The sequence below is a fragment of the Girardinichthys multiradiatus genome, chromosome 20 (assembly GCF_021462225.1).
Source record: "Girardinichthys multiradiatus isolate DD_20200921_A chromosome 20, DD_fGirMul_XY1, whole genome shotgun sequence".
In the NCBI taxonomy this organism is placed as follows: Eukaryota; Metazoa; Chordata; class Actinopteri; order Cyprinodontiformes; family Goodeidae; genus Girardinichthys; species Girardinichthys multiradiatus.
The window spans coordinates 8,976,700-8,999,439 of NC_061812.1; the positions used below are offsets into that span (position 1 = coordinate 8,976,700).

At 39.5% G+C, this 22,740-nt stretch overlaps 2 protein-coding genes across 2 annotated transcripts; both read right to left on the reverse strand.

The window, feature by feature from the left end:
- Positions 1-7,405: 7,405 nt before the first annotated feature.
- On the reverse strand, positions 7,406-10,504 carry LOC124857119 (troponin I, slow skeletal muscle-like). The gene is made up of 8 exons (XM_047348241.1): positions 10,409-10,504; positions 8,910-8,943; positions 8,767-8,773; positions 8,626-8,667; positions 8,403-8,534; positions 8,213-8,302; positions 7,867-8,043; positions 7,406-7,680 (listed from the first exon to the last, which is right to left on the reverse strand). Exons 1-8 carry the CDS (start codon positions 10,491-10,493, stop codon positions 7,576-7,578), a joined length of 672 nt encoding a protein of 223 aa, XP_047204197.1. The 5' UTR covers positions 10,494-10,504; the 3' UTR covers positions 7,406-7,575.
- A 2,875-nt stretch (positions 10,505-13,379) lies between these two features.
- csrp1b (cysteine and glycine-rich protein 1b) lies at positions 13,380-16,726 on the reverse strand. Its single transcript, XM_047348040.1, has 6 exons — positions 16,571-16,726; positions 15,730-15,839; positions 15,138-15,306; positions 14,770-14,899; positions 14,576-14,669; positions 13,380-13,872 (listed from the first exon to the last, which is right to left on the reverse strand). Exons 2-6 carry the CDS (start codon positions 15,836-15,838, stop codon positions 13,796-13,798), a joined length of 579 nt encoding a protein of 192 aa, XP_047203996.1. The 5' UTR covers position 15,839; positions 16,571-16,726; the 3' UTR covers positions 13,380-13,795.
- Positions 16,727-22,740: the final 6,014 nt, after the last annotated feature.

Here is a 22,740-nt window from a genome sequence, read left to right on the forward strand (position 1 = left end):
AAATTTACACCTGAAACACTGTCTTGTCTCAACTAGTTACCAGGCCATAGCAGGAATAGTAAAACATTGCTGCAGTTTGCATCCAAAAAACACAGAGGTTAGAACTCCCTTTCTCTATTTTGATTATTAAATTTGGAATGAAGGGAAACTGCGACTGTTAACCCAAAAAAAAAAAAAAAACTCCAACAAGCAGCCACGTTTTCAGGCATTTAACTGACTCACAACTGTTACTATATGAACTGAATATGCATACTCTGAGTCTAAACGATCATTCAGATAAAGCTGCATATAAACATAGTAAAACTGAAGCATTCCTGAGACTGGTCTGTAAGACTGGCATAGAAACAAAAAGACTTTCGGTCACTTGATCTCATGAAACTACAGTTAAAATCATTAGAAGAAGCCAGGTTTAGTATCGTTACAGGCATTTTCCTCTGATTGAAAAAGATGACCCTTTCTCTCAGATTGTATTGTTTGCTTACCACACCTGTCTGGCACCTGAGTCAGACAAGACAAACAACAGTCTTTGAGCTAAGTTTGACAGATGGGATCTTTTGCTCATGCAAGTTTTCAACAGGAACTTCTAGATGTTCAACAAAACTTATGTCTAGTTTTGCAAAACCAACAGTTTGATCCGCTTTGGTGAAAACTTGACGTGAAGGTGTATAATCCCTATAAATAGTTTTTTGTATACCAGACACTGCCCCCCTGTGGCAAAATAATCTCCAGCCAGATGCAATCTAGACTACATTCTGATATCTAAAAGAAATTATCTCTTTTTGCTACCATTTTCTGCTAAATGTGTTCTAAATCAGTGCATAATTAAGAAGTTCCTATAAAGCCAAGTATCTTTTATCAAAATGCAAAAAACTACTCTATGTCGGTCCTCAGTAAATAATAATTTCTGTCTAAAGTAAAATCCATGAGAAAAGTAGTTTATGAGGACCTCTTCCTGCTGAGTTTTAATAGTGAACTGATTCAAATGTTTTTCACACAAAAAGTTAATAAAACATACCCAGCATTGATCCTAAATTTGCAGTTTGGTTGAAACCTAATTCATTATATGCACACAGAAAACAGTTTTTATTATAAATAGTTTGATGTTATTAATAATTATTACATTGAATTATCTGATTCTGATGATCAAGATCTGATCTGAGAAAAAGGGTAGCAAGATACAAAAGGTTTTTTCCTTTACTGACTGAGCTAGGGTAACTAGGGTAACATCACTTCTTGTGAGATCTCTGCTGGCTGGTTCTGGCACTTCATTGTTCTCAGCTGCAACTCATCCAGCTAATGAGCTCATGGCTTTTTAAGACAGCTGCTGACACAGTCTGTTGCTGGAACATAGTCTCTGTTATGTGGACTTCTGTCAGCCTGCCTGATCGCTTGTTGTCCTGCCTTTCTGTCGATCTGCCCATCTGTCTGCCTTCCTGCCTGTCGCCATATGGAACTCTTCTTCAGGAAATCTGCACTGTAAATATTTCCACCGCCAGAACACTCTCTCTCTGCTTGGATCCTTGGGGCTTCCTCATCCTCTGGCTTCTAACAACTCTAATCAAGGTCTACCTAAGTTGGAACAATAAAACCTCATTTCAATCTAATTCTGTGCATCGAATCTGTGTCATCTTCTGATTTGGTTATATTTCGACAACCTGAGTAAATTAATGATAGTATGTTCCAGCCAGCAGACATGTCGAAAAACAAATCAGATGAAGATGAACAGACCTCCTGGAGGGAACGCCTCCAATCCACTGAGACCATGCTTCAACAGTTGCTACAACAACAAAGGACGACAGATGCCCATCTCACGGAACTTGGTGGTATGGTACATGCCTTAAGTGAAATATTAACCAAACTCTCACTTGCTCCTTTCAATCCTCCAGCTCGTTCTGAGAATCCTCAGCCACCCACAACCCACTCGTCCGGAATCCGAGAACCTGATTTCCGTCCGTCTGAACTTTTTGATGGCAACCCTAATAATTTTGGTGGGTTTTCTCTCCAATGTGAGTTGGCTTTTAGTCGTTCCCCCTCTCTTGTTTCCGACTGCTGCTTCCAAGATCCCTTTTATTGTTACCTCCCTAAAAGGATCTGCTTTACGCTGGGCGCACGCTTTTCTCACAACTAACCCTATTGAGTCTCTGAGTTACGCTGTTTTTTTCAGTCACTTCAAGGAAGTCTTTGATCAACCACTCCAACAGGAGACAGCTGCTAAGAAGTTACTTACCCTCAAACAGGGAAAGAGGGCATTGGCGGAGTTCGCCATCGACTTCCGGGTGGCAGCACAGGAGGTGGGTTGGGATGAAGCGGCACTCAAGGGTATTTTTGTGAATTCCCTTACAGATCAGATAAAGGACCAGTTGGTTTTAAGAGATCAACCTGTGAGACTGGACGATTTAATCAAACTGTCAATCCGTATTGACAACCGCCTAAGAGAGAGACAAGCAGAGAGGAATCATAAGTCAGAGTGGCAGCACTTTATGGCACCTTGGACCGCTTACCTTGATACACCCACTTTCTCTTCGGAGGGATCTGTGGAACCTGAGCCTATGCAGGTTGGTCACACTCGTCTCTCTCCTGAAGAGCGACAATGTCGTTTTGGGGCTGGTCTTTGTTTGTATTGTGGACAAGGTGGACATTATGTTGCAGGATGCCCTAAGAAGGGAAAAGAGGGGGCTCGTCAATAGGTCAGGGGACTTTGATGAGCATGTCCCATTTTTCCCCTATATCTCGTCTGTGTTTTCCAGTCACTATTATTATTGGCCAAGAAAAGTGTCCGGTGGATGCTTTTATTGATTCTGGTGCGGAACAGAATCTTATTTCCTTGGATCTAGTTGACAAACTTAAGATACCTTCTCAGTCTCTCAACCACCCCCTTTCTGTTTCGGGCATCACTGGTCAAACCATATCTCAGGTGAAGTTTAAAGTGCCCCACCTTCACATCATTACCTCAGGTAACCACCATGAATGGGGTGAGTTCTTTGTTGTCTCCTCTATCTCCCCACAATTGGTTCTAGGATTTCCGTGGTTGCAGAGACATAATCCTGCGATTAATTGGGTGGAGGGCAGAGTAGAGAAGTGGAGTGATTACTGTCTCCAGAATTGTCTAAAGACTGCTGTCTCTCACTCTAGCAAACAAATTGAACCACCTGAGCCTGTTGATCTGTCTCAGATTCCTCCTGAATACCACAATCTTGCATCTGTTTTTAGTAAACAGGGGGCTCTTTCTTTACCCATGCATCGCCCCTATGACTGTGCTATTGATCTCCTTCCAAGTGCTCCGTTACCATCCAGCAGACTATACAATCTCTCTGGACCGGAGAGAAGAGTCATGAAGGAGTACATTGAGGATTCCTTAGCATCCGGGATCATTCGGCCATCTACCTCCCCCGTTGGCACTGGCTTCTTCTTTGTGGGGAAGAAAGATGGCACATTAAGACCCTGCATTGATTATAGGGGGTTGAATCAAATCACAATCAAAAATAAGTACCCCTTACCACTCATTGATTCTATACATGTCCAATTACACTCTGCCAAGATTTTTACCAAGCTCGACCTGCGCAATGCGTATCATCTGGTTCGGATCCGAGAGGGTGACGAGTGGAAGACAGCTTTCAAGACTCTCCTGGGACATTTTGAATATTTGGTGATGCCTTTTGGATTGACTAACGCACCCGCTGTTTTTCAGGCTCTTATAAATGATGTTCTCTGTGATTTCCTCAACCTCTTTGTGTTTGTTTATCTGGATGATATTTTGATTTTCTCTCAGAACATTGATCAGCATCACCAGCATGTCAGGACCATACTCCAGAGGCTTTATGAAAACCAACTCTTTGTAAAAGCCGAAAAATGTGAATTCGGTGTTTCTTCTGTGACCTTCTTGGGTTTTATTTTTGAAGCAGGCAGGTACAGAACGGATCCTGAGAAGACCAAGGCAGTGGAAGAGTGGCCTACTCCAACGGATCGCAGGCAACTCCAAAGGTTCTTAGGTTTTGCAAATTTTTATAGAAGGTTCATAAAGAACTACAGTCAGGTCACTGTGCCTCTCACTCAACTTACCTCCTCTCTGAAGACATTCCATTGGTCCCCTGAGGCAGAGAAAGCTTTTTGCAAATTGAAAACTTTATTTTCTTCTGCACCCATTCTGACTCATCCTGATCCTAGTGCGCAATTCGTTGTGGAGGTTGATGCTTCTGACATTGGAGTAGGGGCCATCTTGTCACAACGTTCTCCTATAGACAACAAGGTGCATCCTTGTGCTTATTTTTCTCGTCGTTTGTCGTCAGCAGAGCAGAATTACGATGTGGGAAATCGAGAGCTTCTGGCTATCAAGTTGGCGCTTGAGGAGTGGCGGCATTGGTTAGAGGGGGGCGGAAGTCCCTTTTCTCATTTGGACTGACCATAAAAACCTCTCTTACATCCAAAATGCCAAGAGACTTAACTCCAGACAAGCCCGTTGGTCCCTGTTTTTTGCTCGTTTTTAATTTTTCTATCTCTTACAGACCCGGCTCCAAGAACATCAAGCCCGACGCTCTCTCTCGCCAATTTTCTCATTCTGAGCAATCCAAGACTGAAGCTTCCATCTTACCGGAATCCTGCATTGTGGGCGCCCTCACCTGGGCCATTGAAAAGGACATCAGGGAGGCACAACAATCTGAACCAGACCCAGGTACTGGTCCTGTAGGCAAACTGTTCGTTCCGAACTCCGTCATCAATAAAGTTCTGGATTGGGTTCATAATAAACTTACCTGTCATCCGGGGATTAATCGTATGATCACTTTTACCAAGAGGTATTTCTGGTGGCCCACTATGAATCCCGACATTAGAGAGTTTGTCGCAGCTTGTTCCACATGTGCCTGTAACAAGAACTCAAATCAACCTCCTTCTTCAACCTCTGTCTACCCCCAGTCGCCCATGGTCCCACATCTCTATTGACTTCGTCACTGGTCTCCCGCCATCTGACGGAAACACAGTCATCTTTACCGTTGTTGATAGATTCTCTAAGACTGTTCATTTTATTCCCTTAACTAAGCTTCCGTCTGCATTGGAGACTGCTCAACTTCTGGTTCTTCATGTCTTCCATATTCATGGCATGCCCTTGGATATTGTCTCTGACCGAGGCCCGCAGTTCATTTCACAAGTCTGGAAGGAGTTCTGTAGGGCTATTGGTGCTACCGTAAGCCTTTCATCTGGTTACCACCCTCAGTCTAATGGGCAGACTGAGAGATGCAATCAGGAACTGGAAGTAGCATTGAGATGTGTGATTAATGACAACCCTTCTTCCTGGTGTAGACATCTCACTTGGATAGAATATGCCCATAATATTCATACTTCCTCTGCTACTGGTTTATCTCCCTTTGAGATTTCTCTGGGCTATCTACCTCCATTATTCCCCAGTATTGAACCTGACAATGTTGTCCCCTCTGTTCAGCATTATATCTCCAGGTGTCGTAAGATCTGGCGTCAGACCAGGAGGACACTTCTACGCACTACGAACAGAATAAAAGGTTTGCTGACCGTCACCGTTCCACTGCATCGGTCTACTGCATTGATCAGAAGGTCTGGCTCTCCACCAAGAATATTAAATTAAAGGATACTACTCGAAAGTTGGCCCCCCGTTTCATCGGTCCTTTTGTCATAGAAAGGATCATCAACCCTTCTGCGGTGAGACTCAAGTTGCCAGCTTCTATGCACATTCATCCTACCTTTCATGTTTCACAGATCAAACCAGTCTCGGAAAGTCCCCTGAATCCACCCACCAAGCTCCCTCCCCCTGTTCGTCTCATTGATGACCATCCAGCTTACACGGTCAATTGTATCCTGGATGTTTGACGTAGGGGGCGTGGTTTTCAGTACCTTGTGGATTGGGCTGGATATGGACCTGAAGAAAGAACCTGGGTACCTCGTTCTCTTATCCTGGACCCTGCTCTCATTACATCTTTTTACAGACGTCATCCGGAGAAACGTTCGGGATTGCCTGGAGGCAATCGTTGAGGGGAGGGTACTGTGAGATTTCTGCTGGCTGGTTCTGGCACTTCATTGTTCTCAGCTGCAACTCATCCAGCTAATGAGCTCATGGCTTTTTAAGACAGCTGCTGACACAGTCTGTTGCTGGAACATAGTCTCTGTTATGTGGACTTCTGTCAGCCTGCCTGATCGCTTGTTGTCCTGCCTTCCTGTCGATCTGCCCATCTGTCTGCCTGCCTGTCGCCATATGGAACTCTTCTTCAGGAAATCTGCACTGTAAATATTTCCACCGCCAGAACACTCTCTCTGCTTGGATCCTTGGGGCTTCCTCACCCTCTGGCTTCTAACAACTCTAATCAAGGTCTACCTAAATTGGAACAATAAAACCTCATTTCAATCTAATTCTGTGCATCGAATCTGTGTCATCTTCTGATTTGGTTATATTTCGACAACCTGAGTAAATTAATGATACTTCTCTTAGCAAAACATGGACCAATTACTAAAATCATTTATTATAATAACCACATTAAATACATCATCTTATAATAATCTTCACTGATAGAACCAGTTCAGCAATGTTAGATGCAGGTCAGGTTTTTACAAATGTTGCTGTTGCCACATTGTTATAATGACATTTCATGAACCTACATCCATCCATCTACTGTCTATACCCACTAATCATTGCAGTCGTCTGGTGCCTATCTCCAGCGGTCATTGGTCGTTGGAAGGAGTAGGTCACCAGTCCATCACAGGACAACAGAGAGACAAAACAAAAACACATGCACATACACAATCTGACTCATGACAGCAATTATGAGAGACCATTTGACCTATCTATGTTCTTGGACTGTGGGAGAAAACCAGAGTACCCATAGAGAACCCATAGAAAATCCACGCATGCATGGGAGAATATACAAACCTCATGTAGAAAGAGCCTGTGGTGGGATTTAAAACCCAACCTTGTTTTACCTTTTTCCCATGTTTCCCATGACAGTCTTCCTGCATAGCAACAATGCCACCAACCTCACCACCATAAACTACTTTGCCAAAAAGCTGAGGACATTTAATGGTTTTCCATGCAAACATGTGGTATGAAGATGGCACTTACATTATGGCCCAATGCTCTATGGGCCATTATATTACTCATCATCAAGTGAGCTAAAGTTGGACTTTGGTCCAACAGTCCACAGTGAGGTGAACTTTTCCCAGAAAATTCTTTCCATTCTAAAAACAGCTATCCATATCACCGTCAGTGTGGTCAAATATACTTACACATATATGATAATTTAATTCAAACAGAATCTTATGCCACTGATTTTAATGTTTACTTGATTATGTTTTTGACTGCTCTATCATAAAAGGCTGTGTCCTGCCGATGCAGGTATAGAAACAGCCACATTCTCTTCTAAAATATAAAAGACAAAAAGTGAAACAGAACTTATTAGGATTTGTTTATTTCAGTAACATAGAAAATAAAAACCAACAACTGTTGCAAGCAATTTCAATTAAAATACCTTGAAATGTTGTTTTGGATACATTCAACAGTCTGCACTAACAGCAATGTTTTTTCAGAAAATGAAACCTATCATGTCTTCTGTGACCGCAGTTTCACTGGGTCTGGCCTTTGGCTGCATCAAACATTTTCTTCCGGCCCTCCATGCCTGACTTGGCTTCCACATTCTTCCTCCAATCACTCACCTCCACTGTCTTCTCCTGCAGATTAACAATAACACTCCTTTATTACAAAATATCAAAACGTGAACACTCTATAATCGCTCTCACCCTCTGAAAGTGCCTTGAAATGAAAATATCATGTCAATTTGATATGAAAGCACAGACAAATATTTTTCTTTGCACTGCTTTCTTTGTAATTTCCCTTGGATTTCTGCAAAGACCCACCTTCTCAGCGTCATCCTTCTTGACCGATTTAAGGTTGGCTCTCAGATCCATTGACACCTTGTGCTTGGAGCCCAGTACGGAGCGCAGGATTGCATCTGCAGAGACGCGGACCCGTCTCAGATTCGGTTTCTTGAATTTTCCACGTAAATCCAGCACCTTGATGTTCAGATCTTTAATCTGTGAGGTCAAATTATTAGAGGAAATGAATGTGTCACAGACTGCTTCACTTTTAGCTTAATTTTTAAATAATCAAGGCATTTTAATAATATATATTAAAGTATTTAGTATAACACTGAGTATGTTTGAATATATCTATAATGTTTATTTTATAGTGCACAACTGTTACCTCTCTGGTGTTGTGTAAGACCTTGGCTTCAATATCATATCGTTCTTCATCCACTACATCTAGTTTGGCATGCAGATCTTCACATAATGCCTACACAAACAAATTGTCTTTTGATTATAATTAAAATTCAATATTTGGGTACAGTGTTTGTGATATTTGTGGCAGTGAGTTGCAACAGGTAATTAATTACCTTTAGCTCTGCCAGTGACAAACCAGTAGCTTGTACTGACGGAACTTTCTCTTCAAGGTATTTTCCTTTTTGCTCCTCCTTTTCTTCCATCTCCTGCTCCAGCTCCTCCTTGGCTTTTGCAACCATCAAGCTCTTGTGAACAAGAACAAGAACAGAATAAACAAAATGTTCAGAATCTACTTTTTGTCAGAGTAAAGATGCTATGTATGCAAATCCTTCTTACCTTTAGCATGAGCTTTCGAGAGGCTGAGATTTTAGATTTTCTCTGCAAAGGGCAAGTATATATCATAGTTTAACACTTTATAAGTCTGGTTTACCTTTAAAATCATTGTTTTGCTTGTTTTTTAATGAACCATCATCTCACCCCTGGCCTGTGAATAGAACAGAAAAGAGATTTAAAGTTAGGTTTTACAATCAATTATTATTGGTAAGAATGTTTAAGTGAAACTCCATTGGCTGTATAAGACAGATACAGCTTCCTGGAAACATGAATAAAGCAATACTTACAGCTTCTCAGGCAACATGGCTGTTTCAGTGAACCCTGCAAGACAAAAATATATTTGTTTTCTTTAACAGAGCTTAAAAGTGGAAACAGTCTGGTTCTGGAGCCCCAGTTGCACCTTATTAAGATGTCCAGTTAAGCACCAGTATACATTCATCACACCACACCCACCTGGGAGTTTTAGACGAATGGCAATAGACATTATAGAAATGATCAAACACTGCTGATGGAAAGCGAATCTCCTACTTTCTGTCATTTATCATTGTACAAACAGTCACTTTTTTGTTAAATAAAAATATTTAAACCGAACTTAAATGTTTAGATTTTCTCCGTCATTTTCCATGCTCCTCATGGGTCTTCTGGACAAAATCACCCAATCACTTTTCATTGCTGATAACATAATCCCCCCCCTGCCAAGCAGCAAAGTGATGGCAGGCAAGGAGAAACATGCAAAGCCCCCAACGTGGGAATGCTTCCACACAGATAGACTCTCCGCTTCTGCTGGATAGAGACACAAATATAGACCCGGCCCCTCGTTCTTGAAACACCATTTTGTGTTTAAGAATGCCAGGTCAACTTCACAAAGAGATTAGATTGGTAACATGCATGATTTACAAGACCCAATAAATAAATGAGGATATTATTAAAAAGTTCATTTATATCAGTAAATCATTTCCCTCATTATATAGAGTAATTACACTGATTCATACTTTATCTATGTTAATTATGATGATTTTCCGCTAACAGCTACTAAAAATATGAAATTTCGGATTAGAACATTACATCAGATCCAAAACAAAAAAATTAATACAGAAATGAAGGTTTAATGAAAAGTGTGTTTAACAACTGTTTATATATGACTGTTTATACTATTACTACTATCATTGTTTGTAGATGTCCTGTTGGAAGACCTTTTATGATTTTCTTATAAATAATTATCTTGAATTCACAAAGAACAAAAGAAGGTTGAATTCAAACTAAAACTAAAAAAAAAAAAAAAAAAGTTATGATTATACTTTTACATTCTAAAAACATTCTGTTCATCGTTTATGATTGATAGGTAAAAATATGATGAGCTGAATGGGGAATGGACTATATTATATATATAAACAGACAAACCTTATTCTAAAAGATCTCTGTTTAAAGTTCATTAACTCTACATATGCATATACAAATTATAGCTGTATTAAAAAACAAGTATTTTTCCTTTACTCCGTTACCTGTGTTGTATTTTGTAACGTAGATGCAAAAAATTTATACAAACCGATTTTCAGCTACAGCTATTATTATTTGTTAGATACTTGGTTAGACAAAATGATACATTCATGACCTCAGAGTTGTTCAAGACAGTTTTGGTTAATCTGTTTCCTAACACACCAAATTCTTATACAAATTAAATAAAAATAACATTGTGCAGACTAATCATGGCTGAACAACAGTTTTTTGTTGGTCTAACTGACAACTAAGATTGTTGTATATTTATAGGAGTTCATTATCTTCTTACCTTTGTGTTTTGATGTTACAGAAGCAGAAGGAAAATGTATTGTAGAGAAGAATGAACTAGAGCATTTATCTCCTGCTTTTCTCATTCCCCTCACTTTATCACAAGGGGACTTAAATAGAAAACTAATGCACCACTACAAGAGGGGGTGGTCTCAGGATAACAGTGTTTGTGTGGCTTGTGTTGTGTTGACACACCACCGCTGTTCTGTTTTTACAGTACTGTCAGTGACTTCCTCTTCAATTCTTTCTCACATCCAGCAACATTCTTAACAGTAAAGAGTTTAATTATTTGCTGCTTTCCTCTCTGAGACAGAAGCCCTCTCTCTTAGAAAAATGAGTTGAGACTATACTGTGATTTTAGGAAAGAAATGCCATTATTAGTGTGAACATGCTCAAAGTCTCTGTGTTAAACTAAGTTAAAGGATAGTCCCATTTGATATTTCCACTCTCACGTCAGCTTGTTGTCTGAGTTGTAGTACATGTTCCAAATTTTGTACTTAAAAGTCCTATTTGACTGATTTGGCAGAATGGTCTTTGGTCTGAACACAATTCAGAGTTGCTGGTGAGGTATGATCCATGTAGACATCTGAGGACACCCCGAAACTTTTTATTCAGTCTTTCCCAAACCAGAACTAAAGAGAGGGATCATATACTCCTGAGCCATGGACGTAACACCCTGTACAGGTGACATATGAAGAAACTGTGTTTCTTCACTGGAAACAGTACTGCAGCTTTCAATTAAAGGTAACAAATTATTTTATCAGGTCATTTTGTAGTTATGTATTTGTTTAAAAATGATAATTTTATTTCATTTCTTTATTTTTATGTGATACTTTAACTATTATAGTTTTAATGCACTTCTTTTTTATGTAATTATCTTCATTTATTTTTCTGTAAATCACTTTAAATTACGTTGTGTATGAATGATGCTATACAAATAAACTTGCTTTATCTGTTTAAAAGCTTAACGTCAGTCTGCTCAGTCCACAAGAAATCCACAAACAGAAACACACTCAAAGTCTTTTGTCTGACTGTAAATACTTTAGCTTGTCAAAAGCACCACCTCTTGGCACCAGTAGGCTGTAACATGGAAATTATGTTAACATAGAGAGTAGTTTACAGGAGCTTGGGACAATGCTACCATCGTCACACAGTTAGAGGTAGTTTTGGAGTCCTCTAGTGGGCTAGGTGAGACTGCAGGAACTGAGAACCAGCACATGTTCTGGAAGGGCCACCAGTTTATCATAGAACAATTATTAAAGAGTTCCTGTTTTCAGCTCATATCAGGTATGAATAACCTTTCTCATGAATGATTATTATTTAATTGACAATTGTATTTGTGTTATTTGCTCATTCAGCTGATTATTAATCCACAAACACTGAAAGCAGGATTAAAAAAGGCTCTTTTTGTGTTTGACATTTTTCTAAGAAATATTCTGGCAGTACATGAAGATGGGACAAAATTATCTTAGAGTTATTTACAACAATAGTTATTATAGGAAGACTAAGACAGTTTAAAAAGTGAACTTCCTTTACTTGATATGCTGAAATATTTATGTTCTTTATATAACTATAACTCAATTTTTGTGTTACTCTGGCCAGATTGGCCTACGATGGTCTTCTACATAAATAATTATAGACTTGTTTGTTTTCCTTTGCAACTGTGACCACAGTCATCAAAACACATTTCTTTGCAACTAAATCAAAGAAATGCTAGCAGGTCAAATTTCTCAAACAAAACTAACATATAATCTACCCCTTTAAATGCAATCAGTTTTAACATGAGAACATCTGTTGTAAACTGTAAAAATTAAGTGTTACAAAACAAGACCCCCTATTTTTTCAATGAAGTATTCTAACATTCAGACAGATATAAAACAAAGGTATTTTCTAATCTTGTCTAAGAAAATTCTGCCTGAATTACTATTTATTTTCTCCCTAACTAATCTTTACCACAAATTAGAAAAATATTTTGTATATTTCTCAGATTAAAGATTAAATTATCGTCACTAAAGTGTTTATACTTCAGTCAATAAAAAGTTCGAGAAGAAATACACAGGGAACTAATATTTAATATATTTAAATAATATTATTAATCATACTAATGTCCATGTCCTAATAATTTATTTAGGTAAAAACTAAAATTAATACTAACTAAACCATCTGTGATGTTTGGACTTGCGATTTTTTGATATGGTAACTACCTCAGTACAACAGCTGATGCTTGAACAGGTCTCAAGCTTGTTTTTTGGCATAATGTAGTGTGTCTGTGAACATCACATTATCTGGAGCTGGGTTCTAAAAATATAAAAGAATATATATATACATGATGTGAGATAACTAGAAACCAGAGGTTTGTAAATGCTTTGGGGCAGAAACCCCAGTGCCACATGACGACATTTACTATCTTCTTTTGGGATAAAAATATAAAATCTATCCAACATTTCTGCTTATTAGCTTTTTATAACACCAGTGTCTACCTCACTCTGTTGACAACCTCTATGTAACAAGGCTGATATAAACAGTTGTTGATGGGTTGTTTTTTTGAGTTTGGCTGTTAGTGGTCTGAGCGTATCTCATCAAAATAATCTTTTACAACATTTGTCACATTTCATGAGGAATACTCAGGTTCCAGACACCCACCTCCCCACCACAGCTGCTTGGCACTCCAGCCATTGTGCCAACTCTTCAACACAGGCAGAGATGGAGCAGAACACTGCAACTTTGTTGTTTACTACAACAGCTTGCTTTCATTCAGTACAAGGATAACAATTCAGAAGAGCCACAAGCACACTCAAGAACACAAGAACATTCAGATTCCTATGATGCACCGTAACAAAAGATGAGTTTTTGTCTAAAGCTGTAAATAAATAAAGATTATATGTTTGTTTAGTTTAGCAAAAAATTCCTTTTTTTGGACAAAATAAACATGTTGATAAATCATACTTTTGAATATAAATTGACAGGTAGAGCAATATGTGTAAGACTTTATTTTGATTGGACCTAAAACATAATCTACAAGCTTGAATCAGCCTTGGACATAAGTTGATTTCAGTTTGTTCATACTTATTTTAACATATTTATTAAAATGATCACATTTGCATTGCAGCTATAATCTTTAATTTGCATGCCAGAATATTAAACACTAAAGTTGAGCACATGATATGCTAATCCCAATACGAACAAATTTCTGTTTTTTACAATGTTGAGCATATGTGCACCACCTTCCAATGCGCCCCAGTCTGCCTGGTAAATGTGTAGAAAAAGCCACTTCTTTCTTTAATCCAGCAGAAAATAGTGAGAGGTTAAATATTGATGCAAAGAACCAGCAAGCTGCGATATCAGAGCACACCAGATGCCAGTCACATGTTGGCTGGGGCCGTCTGCTTCACTGTGAATGAGCCAGGGCTCCTGCACCCTGACCGAAGCCGAAGCCTTTTGGGCCAAAGCTCTTTGCGTAGCACCCTGGGAATGAAAATACATTTAATGAAAAATTAGGAGGATAATGATACACTTGAGCTTCACATCAACACTTCTGAAGCCACACAAAGGCAACAGATTTTTGTTATTTGTTCAGTTAGTTAATAAATGAAACAGATGTAGAGCAATGTTGAATTTTTAAGGTTCATGACAAGGATGATGTTTGGTTTAAAAAATTAAGAGTTGAGACTGTAACTTTGTACCTCTTAGAATTTTACTGTTTGCCTATCTCAATCAGTAAAGAAACAGAGAATTTATTACTAGTAAGTTATGGAGAAGGGGAAGTACAACATATGTTTGTAAATTACATCAGTATTGTTTCATTTTTTTCTCTCTTGTTTTGCACTTTTTTATGGGTTTTTATTATTATTATTATTGGGGGATTATTTTGTTTATTGTTGTTTTTTACATGTTTGAAATAAACCGCTTAACTATCTAACAAGATAAATGCATGAAGCAAAATCCAATGTAGCAGGTTGATTTGTAAATGTCAGACCCTTCTGACTATTACTTCTTGAAAAAGACTTTAAAGGGTTAATGAATGTCGCTGTTCTATTTAGCAAGCTGCAGACACACATATTGTCTTTGCCAAAAATAACATGGAAAATCCTTTTTTGTTGGTTTCAAAATATATGATGTACTAATGCAATTTTCCACCTGACAGCTAACCAATCTGAGGTGAACTGACCTTTACAGTAGATCTCTCCATCCCTATCAGCGAGGGTTGTGGACTCCAGGCCTTTACCACACTTGGCACAGCGAAAGCAGCCCTTATGCCACGACTGATGGAAAAGATTATTGCAAACAAAATGGGTCAGCTGTCTTTCACATTTGTAGAAGTTTAAAGTTAAACATTGAGGTAATATTTCAGATTTTTCTTACATTGCCTCCCCCAATAACCTTCTCTGCTGCGTACACTGTTTTCCCACATCGTGGACACACTTCTGATCCTGCTGTTTTCTGGGCGAACTTGGAGGCATTGGGATTATTTGTAGGTCGATGAGGAGCTTGCCTATCAGGAGGAAGACATTTCTTTATTTATTAGCAATATAAAAATCCAGTGAGGTGGGAAGTGGAATAATCTAAATTGGATTAAACAACAGATTTTACACATTTTGGAATTGACTATATGATATTTATTGTAAACCTCTTTCCTATTTCATTTTATGGTAACAGTCAACTGTTCTGGTAATGGAGCTTCATAATACACTTAGAGGTTAAATAGCATGAGGAAAAAATATGTTGCTCACACTTCAGGCTTGATTCCGAGTCCTTCTCCGGTGTCCATACTTAGCGTGCCGGCTCCCCCTCCGAAGCCATAGCCTTTTGGCCCATACTTTTTGCCATAGCATGATTTGCAGTAGATCTGGTCTCCATGCACGGCCACTGTCGTGCTGTCCAAGTTCTTCTTGCAAACCACTTACAGCAATGATAAGAAAAAAATATATATCACTAGTATTTTTAACCCTCCATTTGTTGTTAGCCATTTATGATAAAGTGTCTTCTAAAAAGTGTCTTTCAAAGACAATCAATGTAACCACAACCATTTAAATCCTAATTTAGTGTGACATTTAGCAGAACAAAATTGGATAACTTCACTGCCTTCAGCCTATTCAGATGAGATATGTGCTGTGTAACCTTTTTCTCCATATAAGGAAGACCAAACCTTTGTCATGTTTACTCCAGATCCAAATAAGGTTTGAGATGCCTGAGTGGAAACCTGTGGATACTCTCTACCCTATGCCCCTGCCAAATTCTCTGCATTCCTGTGTGGTATTTGGCATGTGTGAAAGCCATCAAAAGAAATTATAAGCAGATTACTTGTGAATTTTAAGTACTTACTGCACAGAAAACAGGATTTATGCCAGCTCTTCCCTTCACACTGCACTTCTTCAGCAAAGTAGACGGTTTTCTGGCAGCAGCCACACTTATTTCCTCCTCCAAAAGGCATTCTGCAAACACAGGACACCAGCTTGTGTACATTCCCCACTCACTGTCTATGTGGTATTCAGTTTTGTGTCATTTAGCAGACAGAGAACATATGCAACACTCTGGGCTTGAAACAACAATAACTATAAAAGGAAAAGTGTTGGTTTGCGGTGAAAAATTGCTCTCTTCCCCTCCTGTTGCTTTAGCCTGCTGGCAGCAGAGGATATCCAAGAGCTTTTCAGAAAATATTGTAAAATGCAAAGAAGCTGTCATCAGCGTTACACAGATAGGGCCAAAACAACCTGGATAAGCCGTCATACTCTGAATATGATATGTTGGGTTTTTATTGAGGATTACATCATGGGATACTGGAAAGTCATCAGTGTGCAGCTGACATACAAACAGACAATTTTCTCCTAGTTTTTGTAAATAAACAGGAAATTCCATCCACTTTCATTTGTTTGTAATTGCCTGCTAATTACCATGTAATTACAGAACAATTTGCAGGGAGCACATTTTTGAACTTGCATTTTCTGACTTTTACAATAAAAACTGTCCTATCTGCTTTAAACCCAGATTTAAATAACATGCTTGATATATTAGAAACAGTTAGACGTCTGTAACAACACAACTATATGTAGAAAATGCAGCTTTATAGATTTATTTAGCAACTCCAAACTGAAACATTTTTGAACCACATCATTACTGAAAGCCATTCATTAAGCAGTCAATAGCCATTCAACTCCAAACTTACCTGTTCTGAAGTAATAGGCTGCTACTTGTGGGTGGAAATAATAGACAGCCGAGTTAAGGACATTTGGTTTGATGAGGAGAAGATGAGGGAGGCTGTGAGGACACCAGCCTAAAATAAGGGAGGAGTCAGGACAAAGAGGCACAGCAGGAAAGGTGGAGGGAAGGAAAAAATGGGGAAGACAGTAAGTGAAGGGCCTGTCTCCGAAGAGGGTGGGGAGGAGATGAAGAAACTTCACTCCCTGTATGAATCTTCTTGAATTAGGTCATTGAAATTGCAGGCAGCAAATCCACAGGAGTAAAGCAAATCCACAGGAGTAAAAGTCACAGCAGCAGGTAGAACATACAGGTCCTTCTCAATATATTAGCATATTGTGATAAAGTTCATTATTTTCCATAATGTCATGATGAAAATTTAACATTCATATATTTTAGATTCATTGCACACTAACTGAAATATTTCAGGTCTTTTATTGTCTTAATACGGATGATTTTGGCATACAGCTCATGAAAACCCAAAATTCCTATCTCACAAAATTAGCATATCATTAAAAGGGTCTCTAAATGAGCTATGAACCTAATCATCCGAATCAACGAGTTAACTCTAAACACCTGCAAAAGATTCCTGAGGCCTTTAAAACTCCCAGCCCGGTTCATCACTGGTTCATCATGAGCTGTATATCAAAATCATCCGTATTAAGACAATAAAAGACCTGAAATATTTAAGTTAGTGTGCAATGAATCTAAAATATATGAATGTTAAATTTTCATCATGACATTATGGAAAATAATGAACTTTATCACAATATGCTAATATTTTGAGAAGGACCTGTAATTCGGTAAAGTGGCCATAAAAGTTAAAACAACTTACATTTTTATGTCAAAGATCACATTTGACATATTGTATTATGAATATAAAAGCAGAAATTGATTTTGATTGATTGAACAATAAGCTGTTGTAATGCAGCAAAATAAATCACAATGCCATGGGTTAAGGAATCAAAGAGGAGTTTTTAATTTAAACTGTTCAGCCAAAACAATTTACCAAGCAACTGTAACCTTGCTTCATCCTCAGAGTTTGACCCCTGCTGGGTTAGTATTCTTCAGTAAAAAGGGTACAAAGCCACAAATTATTTTAAAAGTCTGAACTTTAAGCTGCTCTAAGCAGTTATAATTGGGGAACAAATAAAGTGGAGATTACTACTCATTGTCTCTCAGTTAGGCTCATTCCCGTGACGTCATTTCCCCCAATCCGGAGAAGTTTTCCAGTGAGGTTGGTAGTTGTGGAGGTTTCCTCCTACATTGCTCCCTAGTGTTTAATCGCTCTCCACAATCTTTTCCCCACGATGACCTTAAAATTTCTTTTATTTTAGGACTCCTTTCTGAAAAGGCACTAAGATGGGCTGAGGCTCGATTTACTGATCATAATTGCTTCGGCTGCACTTAAAATGATTTTACAAGTGAATTCAAGCTGATTTTTGACACTGAGTTAGACCAGACCAATACAGCCCGCCGCTTGTGGACGTTAAAACAAAGAAATAAACAAAGTTCTGAGTTTTCTGTAGAATTTCGTACACTAGCTGCAGCTTCAGGTTGGGATACCTGCGTTCTTACAGCCGCCTTTTTCTAGTCCCTTAACAAATCTTTGAAGGATTAGTTAGTTTTGCTAGATGAACCCAAGACTCTAAATGAATTCATAGCTCTAGCTACTCGAGTTGATAATACATTGAGAGATAAATGAAAGTCACGTTTGAAAGGTTTGCTGTGAGATCACAGGCACCTCAGAGCTCAGCTGCAGCACCTCGCCCGAACCACTTACACCTTCCCCCGAACCCATGCAAATTGGTCGAACACGGCTCGCCCCTGAGGAATGTCAATGAAGAATGGAATCCAAACAGTGTTTATACTATGGCACACACGGACACTACATCGCCTCTTGTCCAGTGCGACCAAGAGAGGGTCCGCCAGTTGTAAAGGGGAACCTGACGGACCACCATTTCACCATACCAGCTACCATCTTGTTCTCGCAAGACTCACTCCATTTATCAGCTCTCATTGACTCAGGAAGCGAGCAAAATTCAATTGACCAACGTCTGGTGGAACAGGCTCAAATCGACAATGAACTCCTTCCTATCCCTTACCTGGTTTCTGCCATTAACGGTAAGAACCTTCAACATGTCACACACAAGACCAAGCCTTTGGAATTAATAATCTCTGGCAATCATTGTGAACTGATATCCTTCTTCGTGTTTCCTGTATCTCAGAATCCCCTTGTGTTAGGTTTTCCCTGGCTCCAGAAGCACAATCCACTCTTTAACCGGTGAAACTGTCAAATTAGTTCCTGGTCCACTAACTGCCTTTCCTCCTGTTTACATTCAGCCGTTCTACCCAAACAACCAGAACCTGATCCTGGAACAGCAGAGTATCCTGACTTAACTTTAGTTCCCAAGGAGTATATGGATCTTAAACAGGTCTTCAGTAAGACTAAGGTTCTGTCCTTACCCCCTCACAGGCCAAATGACTGCGCCATTGACCTTCTCTCTGGAGCACCTCTAGCCTCCAGTCGACTTTATAATGTCTCACGCCAAGAACGACAGACCCTCGAAAAATATATCACTGAGTCCCTAGCTGAAGGAGTCTCCACTAAGGGCGGGTTTTTTCTTTGTGGGGAAAAAAGATGGATCCCTTCGTCCATGCATTGACTACAGGGGACTCAATCTTATCACAATAAAGAACAAATATCCTCTTCCACTCATCTTCGAACCCCTAACAAGATGCTACCATAGTTTCCAAACTTGACCTCCGTAGTGCTTACCACCTCACCCGAATCTGCCAGGGGGATGAATGGAAGACAGCTTTTAAGACCCCTTTAGGACATTTTGAGTATCTGGTTATGCCTTTCAGCCTCTGTAATGCCCCGGCCGTGTTTTAGGCCCTGGTGAATGATGTCCTGAGGGACTTCATCGATCGTTTCGTTTTTGTGTATTTAAAGGGTCCTTCTCAAAATATTAGCATATTGTGATAAAGTTAATTATTTTCCATAATGTCATGATGAAAATTTAACATTCATATATTTTAGATTCATTGCACACTAACTGAAATATTTCAGGTCTTTTATTGTCTTAATACGGATGATTTTGACATACAGCTCATGAAAACCCAAAATTCCTATCTCACAAAATTAGCATATCATTAAAAGGGTCTCTAAACGAGCTATGAACCTAATCATCTGAATCAACAAGTTAACTCTAAACACCTGCAAAAGATTCCTGAGGCCTTTAAAACTCCCAGCCTGGTTCATCACTCAAAATCCCAATCATGGGTAAGACTGCCGACCTGACTGCTGTCCAGAAGGCCACTATTGACACCCTCAAGCAAGAGGGTAAGACACAGAAATAAATTTATGAACGAATAGGCTGTTTCCAGAGTGCTGTATCAAGGCACCTCAGTAGGAAGTCTGTGGGAAGAAAAAAGTGTGGCAGAAAACGCTGCACAACGAGAAGAGGTGACCAGACCCTGAGGAAGATTGTGGAGAAGGGCCGATTCCAGACCTTGGGGGACCTGCGGAAGCAGTGGACTGAGTCTGGAGTAGAAACATCCAGAGCCACCGTGCACAGGCGTGTGCAGGAAATGGGCTACAGGTGCCGCATTCCCCAGGTCAAGCCACTTTTGAACCAGAAACAGCGGCAGAAGCGCCTGACCTGGGCTACAGACAAGCAGCACTGGACTGTTGCTCAGTTGCTCAGTGGTCCAAAGTACTTTTTTCGGATGAAAGCAAATTCTACATGTCATTCAGAAATCAAGGTGCCAGAGTCTGGAGGAAGACTGGGGAGAAGGAAATGCCAAAATGCCAGAGGTCCAGTGTCAAGTACCCACAGTCAGTGATGGTCTTGGCTGCCGTGTCAGCTGCTGGTGTTGGTCCACTGTGTTTTATAAAGGGCAGGGTCAATGCAGCTAGCTATCAGGAGATTTTGGAGCACTTCATGCTTCCATCTGCTGAAAAGCTTTATGGAGATGAAGATTTCATTTTTCAGCACGACCTGGCACCTGCTCACAGTGCCAAAACCACTGGTAAATGGTTTACTGACCATGGTATCACTGTGCTCAATTGGCTTGCCAACTCTCCTGACATGAACCCCATAGAGAATCTGTGGGATATTGTGAAGAGAACGTTGAGAGACTCAAGACCCAACACTCTGGATGAGCTAAAGGCCGCTATCGAAGCATCCTGGGCCTCCATAAGACCTCAGCAGTGCCACAGGCTGATTGCCTCCATGCCACGCCGCATTGAAGCAGTCATTTCTGCCAAAGGATTCCCGACCAAGTATTGAGTGCATAACTGTACATGATTATTTGAAGGTTGACGTTTTTTGTATTAAAAACATTTTTCTTTTATTGGTCAGATGAAATATGCTAATTTTGTGAGATAGGAATTTTGGGTTTTCATGAGCTGTATGCCACAATCATCCGTATTAAGACAATAAAAGACCTGAAATATTTCAGTTAGTGTGCAATGAATCTAAAATATATGAATGTTAAATTTTCATCATTACATTATGGAAAATAATTAACTTTATCACAATATGCTAATATTTTGAGAAGGACCTGTAGATGACATCCTCATTTACTCAAAAGACCTCTCAGAGCATCAACAACACATCCGCCTGGTCCTTCAACGCCTCCAAGAGAACCGTCTATGTGTAAAAGCTGAAAAGTGTGAGTTTCACAAGTCCTCTGTTACCTTCCTCGGATTCATCCTAGAGGGTGGGCAGGTTTCTTCAGACCCAGACAAGATCAAGGCTGTACTCGAATGGCAAACTCCTGACTCACGTAAACAGCTTCAACGGTTTTTGGGCTTTGCCAATTTTTTTTTGAAGATTCATCAGAAACTACAGTAAAACTGCAGCCCCATTAATTGCTCTGACTCCACTAAACACCTTTTTGAGTGGACTCCACAGGCAGATGCAGCTTTTGATTTAATAAATTATTTCATGTTCCTGTGTTGGAAACACATCATGAATTAATTTAAACTGTCACTGTTACTCTTCAACACGCCCTAACGTTCAATTGGTTAAACTGCACAGCAAGGCCAGAGTAATCGATGCCAGAAAATGGGTTGACACAGAACCTGCTAATACTCTCCAATTCTGTAGGTGGCGCTATTTACCACAAATTAGGAACATAGGCAACAAAAGCTTGCCAGCGTAAGCGTTTGGAGAAATTCCTTACTGTTACCCCACCTGGGCACAATGAGTGAGGTTTAAAAATCATGTCCAGACCTTCTGAGAGAAGCAGCAAATATGATTGATGAAGCTTTAAGAAAAGCTTCACAGCCCCTGTAACTCTGGCAAACAAAGAGCAAACGTGTCCACATTCACAAAAATAGTTGTGTATGATGTTAGGAATGATCGACCCAAAGTATAAGGTGATTGGGTAATCCCTGTCCCATGGGGTAACAAAACATTATGAGGTTTGAGCGTCAGGCTGGAATATTCTGTTCCCCTTTGATGTTCCTATAAACATTTTTTTCCCTCTTTAAAAGAGAGGAAATATTTTCTCATACAACAGGAACAATATGTTTGACATAGGAATATGTAAAGTACTTAAATAATAAATCTGCTAGAGTTGATTATTTTAGACAAAACATCAGACATTACCGATCAAAAATTAGCTACTAGAAAAATCCTTCATGAATCCAGTATTTTGTCATATTTTACATTAGAATGCGATTTACCAGAATAATAAGCTACACTCTCATCTCTTCAGGAAGCCTGACTGTTCGTGTCCAGCAGAGTGAGCATCCATTGTTTTATATCAGTAATAAGAAAAGTATAAATAAACACAACGTGCTGGAAAACAGTGTTTGGTGGCTGGCTGATGTCCGTCAGGTTAAAGTGAACATGACACAAGTTGGAAAAGACATGGATTCTTTCGGCGAAACAACATGAAGCTGTGCAAAAAACCACAAAAACAAAAACTCACAAGACCAGGTTCATTTTGTATTTGTTTTTTGTTTTTTTTCCTAGGAGCTGTTAATTACAAAAATAAAATAACAACCTTGACATGAATATGTTTTGTCGTTTTACTGACAAATCGATCAGAAAAGCTGTGAAGACGGTCGGACCCGCCTCTCTGGCTGCAGTGCACGCTCCCAACACAGGGGGAAGAGATTAT

What these genes read in the sequence shown, in the direction of transcription:
- LOC124857119 (XM_047348241.1), bottom strand. Translation starts at nt 10,493, where the DNA reads ATGAGAAAAGCAGGAGATAAATGCTCTAGTTCATTCTTCTCTACAATA. An exon ending in TGTCACTGGCAGAGCTAAAG is followed by an intron (nt 8,303 to 8,402) that starts GTAATTAATTAC and finishes TTGTTTGTGTAG; the next exon opens with GCATTATGTGAAGATCTGCA. An exon ending in AGAAGGATGACGCTGAGAAG is followed by an intron (nt 7,681 to 7,866) that starts GTGGGTCTTTGC and finishes GTTAATCTGCAG; the next exon opens with GAGAAGACAGTGGAGGTGAG.
- csrp1b (XM_047348040.1), bottom strand. Translation starts at nt 15,838, where the DNA reads ATGCCTTTTGGAGGAGGAAATAAGTGTGGCTGCTGCCAGAAAACCGTC. An exon ending in CTCGGAATCAAGCCTGAAGT is followed by an intron (nt 14,900 to 15,137) that starts GTGAGCAACATA and finishes TCCTCCTGATAG; the next exon opens with GCAAGCTCCTCATCGACCTA. An exon ending in AGGTTATTGGGGGAGGCAAT is followed by an intron (nt 14,670 to 14,769) that starts GTAAGAAAAATC and finishes CTTTTCCATCAG; the next exon opens with TCGTGGCATAAGGGCTGCTT.